General features: G+C 43.5%; 1 protein-coding gene across 3 annotated transcripts in view; it reads left to right on the top strand.

Moving 5' to 3' along the window:
• The first annotated feature begins 662 nt into the window (after positions 1 to 662).
• The window catches only part of LOC142575718 (OTU domain-containing protein CG3251-like), a 133546-nt gene continuing 114929 nt past the window's right edge, over positions 663 to 19279 (top strand). For 2 of the 3 annotated variants that reach the window (XM_075685308.1, XM_075685300.1), the window contains exons 1-10: positions 664 to 1073; positions 1228 to 1311; positions 12884 to 12934; positions 13024 to 13070; positions 13590 to 13662; positions 13728 to 13809; positions 14389 to 14524; positions 16648 to 16693; positions 16759 to 16888; positions 18070 to 18128. In XM_075685308.1, coding sequence (XP_075541423.1) covers positions 807 to 1073; positions 1228 to 1311; positions 12884 to 12934; positions 13024 to 13070; positions 13590 to 13662; positions 13728 to 13809; positions 14389 to 14524; positions 16648 to 16693; positions 16759 to 16888; positions 18070 to 18128 — 975 coding nt within the window. In that variant the 5' untranslated portion in view covers positions 664 to 806. Of the gene's footprint in view, positions 1074 to 1227; positions 1312 to 12883; positions 12935 to 13023; positions 13071 to 13589; positions 13663 to 13727; positions 13810 to 14388; positions 14525 to 16647; positions 16694 to 16758; positions 16889 to 18069; positions 18129 to 19279 lie in introns of all 3 variants that reach the window. The other variant, XM_075685318.1, reaches the window with a different exon arrangement.

Below are 19279 nucleotides of genomic sequence, written 5' to 3'. Positions count from 1 at the left end.
GTCTTTAACGCTGCGAGCCCAGTATTTTCAAGTCACGAATAGCTTGCGCTTCGGCTGAAGGGAAAGGCTACGATGAAGCATACCGCAGCGCGATTGAAGCCAAACCTCGTGGCCCAACACGTGATCGCACGTTAAAGTGCGAGGTTGGCTTTAATGTTCCCGCTCTGCAGGCGGAGCCACAGCAGGCAGCCGAACAAGCGCGCACCGAATAATAATTACTAGCATAACTACTGGGCTACTGCAGAAACCAAACGTCTCAACATCTCCGGAATCTTTCTCTCTCTCTCTCTCTCTCGCAAAAGGTCACGTGTTCCACCACTGTCGCTTCACAGGGCGTTCGTTTGCCACGGCTAGTTGCGTGATGCAATGCTCCCTCCTGTATTTATCAGCGTGACATAGCATTCTCGATAGGAAAGTACCGAGCGCTGAGTTTTCAAGAAAGGAAACACAAACAAGGCAGATGACGATTATCATTGTGGGACAAGATAAGCCCCAAAGGATTTAAGAAAAAAAAAAAGGTAAGGAGCTGGGGAACTTCAACTCCAGAAAACTCAGTGACGCACGCGACGCTAGCGACGACGCCCGCGACGCCGGTACGGTGACGCGGCCGTGCATGGTGGCTCGGCCGGTGTCCCAGGAGTGTCTGGAAATAGAAAAAATAGTTCGCGCATTGCGTGCGATTGCCATCCATCACTTGTCACTCTTAATGCGGACTGCTTACGTAGCTGCTTGTATAGACACCGTAAGGTGTTTTATTTAATCAGTTTTGATATTGTCGGCTCTGGCCTTTCTGCTAGGATAAGTTTATGTGCGGAAGGACACAAGGTCAAGCGCGGAGAGTGGCGGCTAACACAAAATTTGAGCGGGCATTAGTCGTTTTGTCACTCTCCTTTGTTCTCCCACTGGTACAAACTGACCGCGCTTCCCAGGGCATTCGCATGACTTCGCTTTGCACAATGCTGTACCAAGAAGAAGGTAACCGGAAAATGGATGCATATCTCAACTCATTGGGGTTCTGGAGGAAGCAGATCGCCGCTGATGGCTCCTGCTTGTTCAGAGTGGTGTCTGAGCACGTGAGTGGACCACAATTCTGCATACTTCCTCTATTTACTCGCTTGGCCTTTGTGCTCTCGTATTGGCTACCCTTTGATGTATTAACGCATTATGAGAGTATTTAGTGTGACAACTTAATGAATGCTTGTTATCGTTCTTTTCGGTCACATGTAGGTGTACAGCACGCAGACGAAACATGAAGCTGTACGACGAGCATGCGTGCAACATTTACGTGAGAACAAGTCCACTTATGCAAAGGTGACATACTAGTTCATCTGTCGTCTTAACCTTGGTTTCTTTTTTTTTGTCCCCCTCCCCTCCTTTTTTTTTTTTTTTTGAACGCTGCTGCGTTTGCAGTTTGACGTCCAGCAACGCTCGAAAAGCTTCTGGCGCATAGGTTCGCACGCGGGCTTGGCATGCAGATCTGATGGCCCACGTGGAACGTCGCACGAGGAAACAGGGGTCGCGAGAGGAGCGGCCTCGTATATCCCAACGCTGTTTAGGAGGACCAAGTCCCGATATTTGGTTGGCTAAATTATCGTTAAATCGTAGCTCAGTAAATATAACGTGTGTCGCGTCTGTTCTGTGTTCAGTTAAATATTCAATTAAATACATTTAGTAATGAATATAGTCCATGTGGGGCAAAAAAGAAATCCGGCAGTGATTTTTATAGCGCGGCTCACCTGTTTCTTGGGCAATCGCAGAAGGGGTGAAGTTGTGCATCTCTCAAGGTGGAAGTGTGCACGGGTTCCACTGGTGAGACGGGTGGCATAATGCTTGATTTTCGAGACGTGCATGGTTCTGGCATGGTGCAGAAGGTGTAGGCCTGAGCCAGAACTTTTCTGTTCAGCAAACTGGTAAACTGCACTGAAGCAAGGTGTGAGGTTCTATAGAAACAATCTGTCGTCTGGCGCATATATGTACGTGCAGCAGCTGTAAGGCAAGGTATTCGGTAGCAAATCGGTGCAGTATTGCAACTTCGTATGGTGTTCTAGGTCGTCTTTTTTGGGGGGCAAGGACTTCACTGTGGCAATCCAAGATTCTCAGCAATGGAGGTATGTTGGCTTGGAGTCAAGTGAGCTGGCCAATAATGGCTTGTGGGATGTCAGGCCCAACTGAGGCAGAACAGTACCATTGCTTTATGCAGCAGGCTTGACGAACTGTCTGGATAAAGGCAATGGTAGGGAATGACCAGTTAGAATGTGTCAGCTAGGGCTGTTGATCGGGTGCTGGTAGTACCTCATTCTGTAAACATTGTTCTGACATGATCTGCACTTCAGCAGTGAGATATGTATAATATATATGTGTGCTATGTATATGTGTGCCAGATATATGTGTGCTATGTATAACACTATTGGTCGTTCTTAAGAAAATTTTTGGGTAGATAATGCTGTTCTTTCTGTAGCCGTTTGCTGTAAAACAGCCGGCTTTGGTGTCCCGAAGAAAAGGCTGGCATGAACCATTTCAAACAAGTCTTCTCCCAGTATTATGAGCAGGACATTGTCTTCAGCATGACTGCCTCAACTGCCCTAACTATAGGACGAAATGCTATCTTGAGCAGTGTTGTACCCACAGGGAGTACAGTGACACCTTTTACAACTGCTAAAGAAGGATCCGTCCATGGGTTGAGCATGTGAGGCAGTAAGAGTGACATTTTTGGTATAGTAATCTAAGAACCCATGTCTGGGAATGCCTCACATTCAGTTATTCCAGTGATAGTCGCTGCAAAGAATGGGCATTGGAGCTGATCGAGAGCCTAGCGTATCATAGGGCTGCTATGTAAAGACTGTGGAAGGGGCATGAGAGATGAGCTGGCGTGAGGTAGTTTTTGGGGACTGTGACAGGTGGCTTGTATGTGGAGGGAGCTTTGAAGCAAGGTGGATTTTTTTTTTTCAGTTCTAGCAAATTGCCTGACAGGTCTTGGTTTAGGAGCAAGCTCATTATGTGTTCCCGGGGCAGTGTTCCTGATGGTGCTGGTTTGTCCCTTAAAAGCCTCTGGCCTTTGCTCTACATGATCTAAAACCTGGGGTGCATGCGATGCTTGAGCTGCAGTGACGAGCTTGCAGTGTGCTGATAAGCATTTCTTTTTGGTCAAGGATACTAAAAAAAAAAAAAGGAAAGAAAGAGAATCTGCTTTGTACCCACTGCATAAATGAGATCATGATCGGCATGATTTACACAGAACACCAACTATATACCCCGCAGGGGCGTCTGCGTCAGCAGGCGTTTGGTGTGTTGCGACACCACGTACCCGAGCACACGAGGGTTGGACCCTCCCGCGTGTAGCCGTGCGCGGCTTAGCCGTGTCCGGGGAAAGGGGGATCCTGGGGGTTGAGCCGATGCCGGGTGTTCGGACCTTTAAGGCCCCCCGGCGGAGGCAACACACCTCTTTGGCCTCTGCTTCACGTAGACGGCACCCCCGGACTGACCCACCCGGGGGAAATCGGCAGTCGCCTTTTCCTGTCTCTCTCTTCCTACAACCTTCGTCTTTCCCTTACTTTCCACCTTTCCTGTCTCCTTCTCTTTCATTTACTTCCTTCTTCTTGGCGGCACGGGTTAACCCTGTGTGGCTATCCAACCTTGGGTACACCATATTTGGTTATAGTGGCGGCGTACGGCTGGCGTCGTGCAGACTTGCATGCAAGTTCTGCCGCGTCCCCTCGTTGGGCTCCGTGGTGGGCGGTCGGCGCTGTTGCCGAATTTTTATATATTTCAAGGAAACTTCTTTCCCCAAACTTCCTGATCGCCCTCAGAAACGAGGGCGCACCGAAGATCTCTTTCAATTTTTCGGACGACAAGTCCACAACTTTCCTCGATTCCACGTGATTCACTCAGAAAAGCCAGACAAACTAGTGCGATCCATTTCACCGTTCCTTGTATCCAAGTCTTTGACCGAAGTTTTCGGTACAGGATATAAGGTGTCGAGAATGTCAAGTGGTGATCTCCTTTTGGAGCTCCAAGACCAGAAGCAGTATGAGAAGCTGCCGAAACTTGTGTCATTTGGAGAGACCCAAGTAACAGTAACCCCGCACCGTACCATGAACACAAGCCGCGGTGTTGTCTCGGACGATGACTTGCTGGAGCTCACTGAGGATGAACTCTTGGAGGGCTTCAGTGACCAGAATGTTATCAATGTTAAAAGAATTAAGATCAGGCGTGACAGCAAAGAAATCAAGACCAAACACCTTATATTGACTTTCGGCTCAAGTATTCTGCCAGAGTCTGTAGAGGCCGGGTACATCAAGCTCCGTGTTAGGCCATATGTCCCAAACCTCCTTAGATGTTTCAAATGCCAACGCTTCGGCCACAGTTCGCAGAGCTGCCGAGGCCGTCAAACCTGTGCGAAGTGCAGTGCCCACGAGCATAATTCTGAAGCTTGCAAGAACACTCTCCATTGTGTAAACTGTGAAGGCGAGCACGCCGCATACTCGCGGTCGTGCCCGTCCTGGAAAAAAAAAGAGAAAGACATAGTCACAATCAAAGTTAAGGAAAACATATCGTTCAAAGAGGCACACAGGCGGGTGTCCTTCCTGCCAAAGAACACCTTTGCCGAAGTGGCACGTCAGGGGGCAGCGCCACAACGGTCTCCGGTGGCTGTCCGACCCACAGGCAGTGAGTCGGCAGTTACGCCATCTGCCCCCACGGTGGTTGCAGCTAGCGCTGCTCCGCCTACTCAGCAAACGGGGCCATCGACCCCGAAGGTGGGCGCAGCCGAGGCTGCCCCAACCTCCCCGGCCCCTTCCAGCGCTGGCAACAGCCGGCGCAGCCAAATCCCGCAGGGTGCCCCATCGACCTCCGGGCTGGTGGGCGCAGGGGTCTTGCCCTCCAAGGCAGGACTCTCCCTTGTAACTTCTCGCTCGCAAGAGCACGTGTCCGGCGCCTCACAAGAGGCAATGGACACTACACCTGTCCTCAAGGCACACCAAACGCCCAAGGAGCGTCGAGACTCCCTCGAACGCTCCAGAAAGGGCAGAACTCCCGTTACAGGGCCTCGAAAGGGCTCTGTAATTTAATCTCTGTAATTTTCATAATCACTACTTCTGTTTCTGTACACACAGCACCTATTGATCTCCAATATGGATACACAAATAATTCAATGGAACATCAGAGGTCTTCTTAGGAACCTTGATGATGTGCAAGAGCTTATACAAAAACACAATCCAACAGTGCTGTGTCTACAGGAAACACACCTAAAACCACAACATACAAACTTTCTCCGACCGTATGTCAAGTTTCGCAAAGATCGCGATGATGCTGTCGTATCATCAGGCGGTGTTGCCATTTTGATTCATAAAAGTATTTCCTGTCAGCTTTTACAGCTACAAACGCCCCTTGAAGCAGTGGCGGTTCGAGCTGTTCTTCTAGATAAACTCGTCACCATTTGCTCGCTTTACGTACCCCCACACTACAAATTAAACAAACATGAATTTGAGTCATTTATAGACGAATTGCCAGAACCTTATGTTGTTCTTGGCGATTTCAATGCGCACAGCTCCCTGTGGGGCGACACTCGTACAGACGCGCGAGGTCGTCTTGTTGAACAGTTCCTTTTTTCTTCAGGTGCGTGCTTGCTGAATAAGAAGGAACCCACGTATTACTCCCTAGCAAACAGAACCTTTTCTTCAATAGATCTTAGCATAGTTTCTCCGTCCATACTGCTCGAACTTGAATGGGAAGTTAAGAACAATGCTTACGGGAGTGACCACTTCCCTATACTGATAAGAACATCTAAAGAAAACGAATATCCTCCACAAGCTCCTAGGTGGAAGATAGACACAGCCGACTGGGAGAAATTTCGAACCCTCACTAACATCTCATGGGCCGACATGTCTTCTTTAGAAATTGATGCTGCTGCGGAGTATCTTACATCATTCATAATAGATGCCGCATCAAAATGCATATCCGAAGTGAGTGGTCTGGCATGCAAGCGACGTGTACCGTGGTGGAATAGTGAATGTAGGATCGCCTGTAAGAATCAGAACAAGGCGTGGGGGTTGCTACGCGCTTCTCCCACTGCAGAGAATCTTATCAACTTATCAAAGTCCCAAGGCAGGCGAATCCGCCGACAAGCCAAAAGAGAAAGTTGGCACAGGTTTTTATCGAGTATTAACTCGTTTAGGGATGAGGCCAAAGCCTGGAACAGAGTTAATAGGATTAGAGGGCGGCAAATATATCCACTCCCTCTGGTAAACACACAGGGTGATACACTGCAAGACCAGGCAGACTCACTTGGGCAGTATCTTGAGAGTGTGTCAAGTTCAACAAATTATTCACAATCCTTTCTCAAATACAAACGAATAGAAGAATGCAAGCCACTCATCAGAAAATGTCGCCAGATTAAAGCGTACAACTGTCCTTTTAGTGCTGCCGAGTTGAGAGCTGCTTTGAGCGCATGCAAGAGCTCTGCGCCGGGATCTGATAGAATCATGTATGAAATGCTCAAAAACTTACACAATGACACGCAAGTTACACTACTCACACTTGTCAACACCATCTGGGATGCAGGTTACCTTCCAACCGCATGGAAGGAAGCCATTGTGGTCCCTGTTTTGAAACAAGGCAAAGACCCTTCCTCAGTGGCAAGCTACCGCCCGATAGCACTCACAAGTTGCATTTGTAAAGTGTTTGAAAAAATGATAAATCGCCGACTCATTCATTTCCTTGAACAGAGCAAAATGCTTGATCCTTATCAGTGCGGCTTCCGAGAAGGGCGCTCCACAACTGACCATCTTGTACGTGTAGAAGCAAATATCCGGGACGCATTTGTACACAAGCAGTTTTTCTTATCCATATTCCTCGACATGGAGAAGGCCTATGACACAACGTGGCGCTACGGCATCTTGAGAGACTTGTCAGAAATGGGCATTCATGGCAATATGCTAAACATAAAAAGCTACTTGTCCAATCGTACATTCCGGGTAAAAGTCGGCAATGTACTGTCACGTCCTTTCATACAAGAAACTGGTGTACCCCAGGGAGGCGTGCTTAGCTGCACGCTCTTTATCGTGAAGATGAACACGCTTCGTGTTTCATTACCGCCGGCCATTTTCTATTCTGTCTATGTGGACGACATTCAAATAGCTTTTAAGTCCTGTAACCTCGCAGTGTGCGAGAGACAGGTACAGCATGGCTTGAACAAAGTATCAAAATGGGCAGAGAAAAATAGATTTAAAATCAATCCTAACAAAAGTTCTGTTGTTCTTCTTACACGAAAGAGAGGCCTGATCCCGGATCCTTGCTTAGAACTGTGTGGACACCAAATACCTGTAAACAAAGAGCACAAATTCCTAGGTATTATACTTGACGATAGACTCACTTTCATTCTACACATTAAATATCTGAAAGAAAAATGTCTAAAAACAATGAACCTAATGAAACTTCTATCTAAGACTACGTGGGGTAGTGACAGAAAGTGTCTAATGAATATCTACAAGAGCCTAATTCGGTCACGATTGGATTATGGTGCCGTAGTGTACAACTCTGCCGCCCCGAGCGCGCTAAGGATGCTGGATCCTGCCCACCATCTGGGCATCCGCTTAGCAACTGGCGCTTTCAGAACAAGCTTGATCGAAAGCTTATATGCCGAATCGAATGAGTGGCCGCTGCACTTGCAGAGATCATACATCAGCTTTACGTATTTCCTTAAAGTGCACTCTAATCCTGAACATCCATGTTTCAACACTGTCACTGATATGACGTGTGCTACAATTTTCCGAAACCATCAGTCTATTAGACAGCCTTTCACGCTGAGTGTGAAGGAGATTAGCGATGATATGCATGTCCCTCTCCTGGAGCACCGCTTAATGCGCCCAACCAAGCTATTACCTCCTTGGGACTGGCAGGTCACAGAATGTGACGTATCCTTTCTAAAAGTTTCAAAGCATGCTCCAGAGGTAGAAATTCGAATGCATTTCCTAGAACTTCAGTACAAGCACTCATGCAGAGTTCTACACAGACGCTTCCAAGTCACATGCCGGAGTATCCTATGCAGCCGTCGGTCCTTCTTTTTCGGAATCCGATGTACTACATCCAGAAACAAGTATCTTTACGGCAGAGGCGTATGCTGTATGGTCGGCTGTAAAGCATATAAAGAAATCAAAACTCCAAAAAGCCGTTATATATACTGACTCCCTAAGTGTGGTGAAGGCCTTAATGTCACCCTACAAACATAAAAATCCTGTACTTACTGAGGTCTATTCCGACATGTGCAAAGCTTATCTATCTAACCAGCAAATCATCATATGCTGGGTACCCGGCCACAGGGGAATCGAAGGTAACGTTTTGGCAGACCAGATGGCTACGTCAATTGCACTCCCTGCTGTTAATAATACTGCTTTGGTGCCTCCCACAGATCTGAAACCTTACATACGAAAGAAACTGCGAAACCACTGGCAACGCATGTGGGACGCAGAAATAAATAATAAACTGCACGTTATAAAGCCACAGTTAGGTTCTTGGGCCTCCCCAACAAAATCTCGGCGAACAGATGTCCTATACTGTCGCCTCAGAATAGGACACACATTTGGCACCCATAATTATCTGCTTACCGGAAGTGAACCCCCAATCTGTGGTAGATGCGGCGAGAGGCTTACCGTACTCCACGTGCTCCTGGAGTGTCGGGAAGCCGAAACGGAGAGAAAGAAACATTTTCCGCTTGCTTACCAACATTACATCCCTCTACACCCGGCTATGTTTCTTGGTAAGGAACCGCTTTTTGACACCAAGGCAATTCTCAACTATTTAAATGATGTTGTCCTACATGTAATAAGACCATTAAACTCGTAGCGCATCCTCTTTCCAGAGGATGGCGCTGTGATAAATTTTTTATGTAGCACATGCCTCTAGGCCCTTGTGTCTCAAGGGCTCTAAGGAGGCAGTGGTGCTCTAGTGAATTTTAGAATCCTATATATTTTCTATTTTGCATCATTCTTCTACGATGGATTTTAATGTTCATAGTATTCGTCTTTAGTCATCGCCATAATTTTATAGCCCGCAGATTTTACGCACTTTACAGCGACTATTTTTAGGCCACTTTACAGACAAGTCACATCTTCCATAATACATCGTTAACACTACCACTTGTCATGGCGCTCTTTGGCCAAACCTGGCCCTTGCGCCATAAAACACTACACATCATCATCATCATCATCATCACCAACTATATAAAGACAGTTTATACAGAAAAGAGGTACTTAAATATATCAATGCTAGATGTAAGTTATTTGGTACATGAGAAATAACTACACTGTGAAATCACGTTGGCTAGTACTAAGGAAATAATGATATACAAAGTCCCACTACGTAGCACCAGTTATGCTACCCTCTGAAGAAAGTGAAGTTTAAGGTGCTTTTGGGGCAATGTAAGAATGTTTGTATTGCTTTTCTTATGTATATTTAATCTGTTAAGGAGAATAAACTAAGAACTTTGCTTCCCATAATTAGTCCTCGTACGGGGTATTGTCCACTTCTCTGTACTGCGTGTTGTAACACGCTTCTTAGGTTTTAGCTTAGCAGTTGTTTTCATAAAATCATAAACACATTATGGAGAAAATCTTAAGTTATGAAGTAGACGGTATTCAAAAGTGAGATACTGTAAAACCTCGTTAATACATACACACTTAATAAGTCATTCCAGTTTAAATACCAGTTGTGATGAATCCCCCATCCTGGGTCGCCATTGGACCTAATGCATTGGCTTACTGCTTAAACTATAGTGACTTACCGCTTGCCAAATGGTTAGTGCGTAGTATTTACTTCAGCTTTCAGCATGCAGAAGTGCAAAATCGGTGCAGTGTCTGTGCAGACCATAGATAATAAAATTGTGTCGGATGGAACTTTCACGGACTTCAGTCGCCATCAATAGTAGTGTCAAAACATGGTGGCCATGACATGTTTGCTGCTCCCATAGCTTCTGGCGTGTCCACATTGTCCACAACAACAATGCGGAAGTGGCTGATGGCCTTTCTGTATCCAACAAGAAGGGAGGCCTGATGGAAAAACTCGCGGCCTTGCTGAGTTTGAGGATGCCGTTGTCACTGCAAGGCCGCCACGGTGGAAAGTGAAAATCGCAGGCATTTGTGTCCTGCTCACAAATAAAACTTGTCTGTGTGTGTATAGGAGATAATTAAGACTTAATTATTTTCTGGCCAGTAAGTCTATAGTCGCTCATCTGCCATTAATTGTTAATTAATTAGTATATCTCTTAGTGTGTACCTCATCCACATTCCCCGCCATCTACTTATTAATGAGGTTCTGCGGTAAATGTGAAAAACATTGTATTGTATAAGTAAATCTTGTGTGTGTACTGTGTAAGAAGTGCCAGCAATAATTCTTGCTGCTTTCTTCTGCAGTGTTAATAGGCGTGTGGTGTTAGTCTTACATGTGGTACCCCAGACAATTTGGAACTAGCTACTCTTAAGTATGAAATAGGGCATGATAAATCGTAAGCTTTAGTTTTGGTGGGAAATTCAAAGCAGCATTTGGTTAAGAAACCAATTGAACAAGATCATTTCTGTGTTAGATAGGACATGTGTTCACTCCATCTCATGTGTGAATCGAAGACTACTCTTTATTTAAAGCTATCAACAGTTTTATATGGTGGTTGTGAAGGAGAAGTTTGTTATTTCGATACTTTTTTGTTCAGTGCATGGAACACTTTGTCTTCCTGGTGTTACTAGTAAGTCCATTTGCTGTGAACCATTCATGCAAGGCAGTAAGAACTGTGTTTCCTGTAGTAATTGTTTTGTCACTAGAGAAGCCACTGAGAAATATGCTGGTGTCACTTTCATACAAAATTATAAGACAAATCGCCTGCAATGTTCACAAGGTCATTAGCATAGACACAAAATAGAATACGACCTAACAAACTACCTTCGGGAACTCCACAACGAATCAGCTGCAAGCTACATAGAAAGTTACCTATGACAACCACTTAGTTGCGGTTGCTCAGATATGAGAATGTGAGGTAAAGCGACAGGCCCTGGATACCGTAATGTTCAAGTTTTCGGAGCAAGATGGTGTGGTTAAGCAGGTCAAAGCCCTTGCTGACTTTGACCTGCTTAACCACTCCAAGTTTTAGCTTTTTGGCTTTAATGTTACTTCAAATGAGTTCCTTCTGGACAAGTAAAATGGATTCTATTGATATATAAGGAGTGCTTATTAAGAAATCTCAACTGCTTTCCACTATTTTTTCAAGTGCCTTCGAAAATATGAGGAGAAAGGAAACAGGACGATACTTGCTTACGTTACTCCTTTCTCCTCCTTTGTAGATCTGACAATCATTTTCTGACTTTATGTTCTGACTTTATCATTTTTCCTTTTTGGGAATACTCCAGATGATCTTGATAAGTTACATGTGCACCAAGTACAGCGCGATGATGTCTGCTATAAATTTTATTGGTCGTATTTGAAAACCATTGTAGTCAGTGGAACAAGTTGACTTCAGGTTCATTAAAATGCTGGAATACCTCTTCTTTGTCAGATGAAATGCAGATGTTTCTGTTTGAGTGCTCATAAGGAAGCTAAGAGCTGTTTCGGGATAACCAGGCGGAGCAAAGCTTGTGTAAACAGAATCAAAATGTTCCACTAACATAAAACCAGACCACCAGAACCATCAATGACAAGTTTTCTTAAGTGGGCATTATTCACTGCATCCTGCATTCCCATGAGTTTCCCTACCACAGGATGAATACCTTGATGTGTCCCGTGACTGAGTATTGGCATCAAAAAGAGCTAGAGCCAGGTTAAGACGCAATCGATAAAACTGCCCCTTCTTTATGAAAAAGATCAAAAGGCTGTGGGTCACAAATAAACATATAATGTTGATAAAATATAACCGCCTCTTTCACCCATTTTTATACACACGATTGGAGCCTAAACTAAAGGAGTTCAGAAATGCCAGAAACATGCTCAATTCCATGCTCAGGAAACCAAGAAAGGTCTTTATTATGAGTAGAATTGTGATATCCAGGACATGTGGCATTATTTACCTGTGTTTATTGTAATTGTCTTTCGTTATGTAAACAATCTCGAGTTCAATTATTCTGCTGTTGCATACATCCATCGAAACTTGCTATAAGCAATGGGCTTTTTGACAAATAATTTAAAAGATAGTTTTTGAAGAATTTGTTGGTCTTTATAGGTTTCCTAAGGTCGGCAGAAAAGTGAGTTTCCATAGTATGCATATATTTATACCAATTTAAGTATAGGTTCCCATTATGCGGTAAAGCTGTTCAGCATTTGTTAGGATATCAAATAATATCTGTACACACATGCACACACTAGCACACAGACAAAGAAAATTTGTCCTGCTCCTTCTTGGACTAACCCATAAATACCCCCCTGAAATAAAGACTGCATAAATGGTGTGTAGACTTGCCCGAAGTAAGTACATGCCGCTCTTTTGACTGTTTATGTAGTGGCAAAACTGTGATTGACTGTCACAAGTCTTTCATGGCAGTGTTTGCATTGAGATATTCTAATTGACATCAAGAGAAAAAAATGGGGCTGGGCAGGTCATGTAATGCGTAGGTTAGATAACTGTTGGACCATTAGGGTTACAGAATGGGTACCAAGAGAAAGGAAACCCAATCGAGGAGACAGAAGACTAGGTGAAGCGATGAAATTAGGAAATTCGCGGGTGCTAGTTGGAATTGGTTGGCGCAGGACAGGGGTAATTGGAGATCGCAGGGAAAGGCCTTCATCCTGCAGTGGACATAAAACAGGCTGAGGATGATGATGATGTGCAGGGAGTATCACAAGAAAAATTGCATTAAACTTGTCTTGCCGGGTGCGTTAAGCTGCTCTAACATATAGCTTTTTTATGTTATAGTACCTTGATGGGGACTTCGAGAACTACCTGTTGAATATGGAAAATGTGAAGGCAAGTATCAGTTGTGATGATACAACATATATTTCATCCTCACTGAGCTGACTGTCGACACAGCTCAGATTTTTTATTTTTTTTTCCAGGTCTGGGGCGGCCATTTGGAGATGCATGCTATGGCAACACTTTACAAGTAAAAAACTGAAATTTTCTTTTATAGCGTCCCTATTGCCTTAGGCTTGGTCTGTTTAAAATGAGCAACTGCTAATAATTTTTTATTTATTCTTTGCTGAGGATGGGGACCATTTAGTACTTTCATATTAGGGTGCTGTTGCTTTGCTTTTGGTTGGGCCTTGACAGAAATTTAATCTTTTCGATTTATTAGCTGCTTGAACAAAACTGTCCAAGGGCACAACAAGTATGGCATCGCAAAGACCATCTAAGCCATCTAAAGTCCTTGGGTGTAGCGCACCCGCTGGATCCACACAGACAGTGCTTGTGTGTGCCATTAGTATGACTTATGTACCAACAAGTTCAATGTGTAGCTCTTGGCGAACTGGCCACACTCCTTTGCGTGATTTCCTTCACTTCACAGTGTTACACACAATGATTTTTAACATATTTAACTTCAATTTAAGTTTTTTTTTTTTTTGCCATATCTGTTTCATGTTTACAAAGTATTTATAGTTGCCTCTTTTACTTGAACCTACAGGAAAGACTTCCTCATCTTTGACAGCCCATCCAAAAGTCCCTACTACGCAACTGAAAATCGCTTCACAAGTGTGGTATGATTTCATGGATGCAGATTTGTTTCGCCATGTAGACGCTGCTTTCCATCTATCTTCTCTAGGTGATGTTGTGCTACATCCGTGGTAATCACTATGATGCGGTCTACTCAAAACAAGAACTTGATGCAGCAGCATTCTGCCAATGTGAGTTCCAAGGTGTTTTCATCACTCTTTCATTAGTTAATACATTAATCCTAATGTGCCAACTATTTCAATTTTATCATAAAATGCCCAATTTTTTTAGCTTGTTTACAGTTGTAGTATTGACAGCAGTACTTTCATAATTTTTCATTCGCATCCAGTTTAGCACTAAACTGATTTCATTTTGTGCAGCACTGATTTTTAAGGAATGCAGACCCAGTCTTCAACTGATTTTTAGAGCTCCAATTTTTGGACTTGCTCCATTATTCAGACCTAACTTTAGCAGTGCCACCAACTCATAGAACCAGCGTACAATGGTAACTGGAATTTCAGGCACCATTGCTTGAATGTTCCATTAATAACCTTCTAGAACATTTCTGTTTGTCACAGATTCTTGCTGAGACTGTAAAGCACAGTGCATCCACGTAGAAGGAAGTCTGCAAATTTTAATAAACAGTCAGAATCTCCATATTAGAACAATACTCAAAATATTTAACAATCTTTTGAGCTTTCATTGCCATATTTTTCAAGTTTTAGGGTTGGCAAGTCTGTTAATATGGGCTGTTTCATTGTTTTCCGCAGCCATTTTGTACAAAATTTTGTACGAAAATGTTTTTGAGATGGGAGACGATGTTGACTTGGCAGTTCAAAAGATGCTCCATGACAAGAAATCCTTCAAGCACAGGAAGCACATGAACTTTGAGCAGTGGAAAGAGTGGTAATGGCCAAGTGCTTTTCTTTCTTATGCAGCTTTCATGTGTTGGAAATTTTTTGGTTGCACTTGTAATAGGCTGTTTATTTTTAAGATTTTTTTTCTTGAATATGAGGCCCCCAGACTGACTTTTGCTGTGCTTATACATAGAAGCCTATTAAATTTTTAATACTATTTTAGATAACGAAATAAGATAGACTATTTTTTTTTTCCATGGCCTGAGTAGACCATAATGTTTCATAGCACAGATCTTCCAAGTAAACAGTCGTCTACTTGTTCCGCTGTCAGTGCTGATGGCGACTTTGAATAGGTCTGGCTGGAGTCACTTTACTGATTTGTTTAGTGGCTCTAGGTTAACCTGGTGTCTGCAAATGAAAGACCTTTTCAGTTCCTGCTTGTGTAGAGCGTAGGCTCTTATTAGAAAAGTAAGTGCTGTTTGAAATTAATAATTTGTTACAGTTTACAGTGGCATGCGTGAGAACCCTGATCTACAACCACCTTATTTATCGTTTTTCTATTGGAAAATTTCCCCCACATAATTATAGAACCCAACTTTGCATCAATTTTCTACAAAAAAAAAATGCGAGCATTATGCAAATAAATTTGATAATGGAAAAGGATGCATGGCAAGTCAGAAAAGGCAGGTTGGCAACGCCACCTTGAAGTTTACATGCCAGCTTGCTGTGATGCCGTGGATTTTGGTGTCTGCTCAGACCTAGTTAATTTTTGTATAGTTAAATATGACTAAACTGTATTCGCAAGGAGCCATGCAATGAACTTAGAGAGTTTGGGAACATTTAGTGCACTGCAACAGTCCTGGTGAAAGGAAATGCTGGCACCAGAGTTCTTGCAAGAAATTAAGATAATAGAAGCTTGACCTTAAATTTATGTTATAATCAACCTTTTGCCACAAAATAACTCAAATGGAGTTTTTAAAGAAGGCTTCATTAGTATAAACTGATTTAGCTTCTCTCTTTAGTATTTTTGAAATGTGGAGTCCTATGTAACCGTTGATGACTCTTCACGAGTCAGTCCCTGGGGGTCAAGGATAAGGCGCTGGTTCCACATTACAAAAGTGATGGGGCCCACTCTCCTTAGCGGTTGTTTTTTTTTTTTGTTTTTCTTGCTTATGGCACCTCTGTTCTTAGCAACAGTAGTAATAAATAGTTGCTTTTTGAAAACACTGAGCCAATCTATCAAATTTGCATCAGTTAGGTTTTGTCTTTAGTGCCCCAATAATTAAAAGGACACTAAAGGCAAATACTAAGTCGACGTGAACTCCTTAAATGCCATTCCAGAAATCTCGCAACGCTTGTTTCGTGCCAAGAAAATACTTAGTTTACGAGAAAATTGCATCTGAAGGGTCCCAATACCTTTTTCATAGTCCAAATCTCCAGCCACTAAACCAGGGGAGTGGTGACGTTGCATACGCCATCACCACCCTTTGCTGCCGTCGGTGGGTTAAACAGCGCTTGTCAGATGGCGGTACTGAGCCAAGAAAGAGCAGTGGATTCGCCACGGCAGCTGCTTTTTGGTCAAGTGGTGTAGTCTGTGCAGGCATCCTGCGACATCACATGGAAGTTGAATTGCTACTTGCAGTTTGTGCGAGTTTCGCGAGCCGGCAAAACCAGCACATCACTAGGTGATAATGAAATACTGAAACGCGAAAGCGTGGACGGCGTGGAGTCGAACAAAGAGGAAACCTTTCGACCGCCCGCATCGTTGTCAACGGTATTTTCGATTAGTTATCTTTTCTAAAAACGACATAGAGCTTGACAAGTAGCATTTTATGTCGCCTTATAATACAATACAAAGTTTGTTTCTTTTTTTGCAGCAAGTGATCGAGTATTAGTGACACAACTTAACTGAGGAGTGCTTTCGTCATCGGGCGAGTATTTCAATGTCCTGAGGGAGTCTCCAATCATGTCCTGCATTTACCTCAATTTCTCCATTATTAAGGCTCTGTTCGCGATAATATCGACGCATTAGAGATTCTCGAGCACTAATCTATCACTTTAACTTGAATTAATATTTGCCTTTAGTGTCCCTTTAAGTGATTGCTATACATATTCAGTGAGCAAATGTCTAATATAAGTTTGTTTCGTGTTTTTCTTTCTTGCTTTATTTAGTGTAAAGTTTGGCATAGAGACCAACGTCCTTCCTGAAGAAGAACAGGTTAGGCAGCATGCGGTTGCAACTGCGCCGTGCATGATTTGTTGAAGTTGTGCCATCTGTTGCAGGCCACTGCTTCTGAAGTGGCGACTGCATTGGCCAACCGAATAGCCCCATTCCCATTTAAGGTTGCCAAGGCTTTGGACCCGACAATCTACAGGAATGTTGAATATGACAACTGGAAAGAGGCAGAGAAAGGTAGCTGTCAGCATCAAACTTAGCTCTGAGACTGCGCAAGTCACCCACAGTAGCAGCTTATCCTTTTCTGCTCTGTCCTGGTGGCTTAGTGGCTACAGCATTGCACTGCTGAGCTCGAGGTTGCATGTTTAATCCCAGCCATGAGCAGCTGCATTTCAGTGGGAGCAAAATGCAATAAGGCTCATCTATGCTTTTCTTTTTTTTTCACATTCAAAAGATACCTATGTGTGACACTCAATCAAAGGTTTAATTAATTTTTCTGTTTTTACTGTTTCAACATTGTACTAAGGAAATGTTTTTAGGTGAAACAAAAACATATTGATGTCACTTTTGTTGCAAGAAAGCATTTGCATGTCATTTTTTCCTGTCGGCACAAAGTTTGTGGTCTTCAATTACATATTTATCTGTATCTGTGTTTATCTATATTTAGCCTTGATACTGAAAATAATAGAACAGATAAAACTTATATGCAATGTTCCACACAAAGAGGAATAATGCATAAAGAGGAACCAAGTTCTTTGAGTGCCTGTTGCGTACAGGAAATGCTTTATGATAGCTTTTGATGCGAAAGTGTAAAATGGCCCCTTGGGTGAAAAAGCCAGCACCTGGCGTCAGTGGTAGCCTAAATTCCCATTCGCTGTGACGCCACGGCACGAGTGCGCCTTGATGGAGCAGAGCGGGTGAAACAAAGCCCCAGCGTGCCAGGTTTTGCGTGTTGGGAGAGGGCCTCGCTTTCGGAAGCCTGTGTTAGCACCCCATTCCTTGTCTTAGCAAGCTCTTGCCTGTGTTCTAACTGCACTTTGGTAAGGTCAGATAAAAACTCACCAAGTGTCTCAACGTGCTCGCACCCTAACTCAATGGACCACTCAGCTGTGTTCACATGGACATTATTGCTTTCGCATTCACAACTCATAAGTGCTTAAATGTCCTCGGGTTTTTTTTAAGTTGAGTTTATTGCTTCCTAGCTAGCATTCAGGTGGGATGGCTTATAGTAAAAGAAGAATGAATAGATGAATAAAGGTATGTTGTGGGCTCTATTATTAGTACACCTTTTCATTTTTTTGTTAACAAGTGTTTGGTATGAGTACACATATGGCAACTGTTCTTAGTGCAGTCCTTCAGTTTGTTACATATGTCAAACTTGTACAGGTTCATTTAAAATGTTTTCTTGAACTTTCCAGAGAAGATGCGCAGTGAACAACTTGTGATTCCAGACTTGAAGCCTGGAGTTAAATGTGTGGTAAGTAGTCCAGCACTTGTAGTTGCATTGCTAAGTGGATCGTATCTAGGAAACAGTGGTTGCTTGGGAAATTCTGAAACGTTGGATCTCCAGATGGCTTTTCTGTGGGAAAGCCTATACCGTATTTACTCGCTAAATGATCATGCTTTTTTGTCAAGAAATTTGACGCAAATTCAGGGGTGCGGCCGTTACGTGGGTTAGTTTTCCGTGACAACAGGTCAACGAACAGGTGGCTGCCGCTTTAACAGTGCGGAACACCAAAACAAAAATGGCGGGCGGCGGAGCAAGCCAAATGCGTCAAACGCGATTTTTTTTTCTTCTCCTGAGTACATTACGTGCATCAAAACAGTTTCTTCCGTATCAGTAATGAATAATATCGTTAATATCGGCAAGTTTGCAGCAATAATCTAGCCATGTCCACTTTGAGGGGACAGAAACAGAGATGGGCGTGCTTAGCTGCCAGTGACATAGAAACACATGGCGGGCATGCTGCGAAAACTGCGGCATTTGTCTTCACTACTATCCTAATACGGCATGTTTCCGCTAAGGGTGAGTGAATATCTTAGCTGTGTTACAAACTATGACATATGAATAGGGTACACTTATAACATATCAGTGTAAACGTGGCTACTATCGTTGCCGCTCGTGATTTTTTGCGTGCCCACGAATGCAGACGAGAGGAGTTGAAAGGCACCTTTTTTTGTTTTTTTTGTTGACTACAACCATTACAAGGCCTACAAATAATAAAGCCAAGGCAATTTCGGTTGTAGCTTTTTTTTTTCATGGAAGTGCAGAAAGTGGTGAAAGGAATGAAATGGGGCATCTGCTTAAGAATCTGTTCGGTGCATGCAGACCGCTTGATATGTCTTTAAGAGTCGTTCGACAGATGGTAAGCGCGATCATCATTAGCTAGACTTTGCACACGACATATCGCTGCGGCAAGTTCGGGGTGCGATCATTACGTGGGAAAGAAAAAATTTTAATTTTGACGACAAAATTCAGGGGTGCGATCATTATGCAAGTAAATACTGTACTCTTTCTCATACATATCAGGTAATGCTGTGGAAGCTTACCACTAGTGCAGTCATAAAAGGCTCACTGCGTGTGTTAAGCAGTGCAGTTTTTTCATCTGGGACGCTTTCCGCGGGTGG

The sequence above is a fragment of the Dermacentor variabilis genome, chromosome 1, assembly GCF_050947875.1.
Source record: "Dermacentor variabilis isolate Ectoservices chromosome 1, ASM5094787v1, whole genome shotgun sequence".
Taxonomy (NCBI): Eukaryota; Metazoa; Arthropoda; class Arachnida; order Ixodida; family Ixodidae; genus Dermacentor; species Dermacentor variabilis.
Note: the sequence above shows the minus strand (reverse complement) of the source record. Positions and strands in the feature narration are given on the sequence as shown.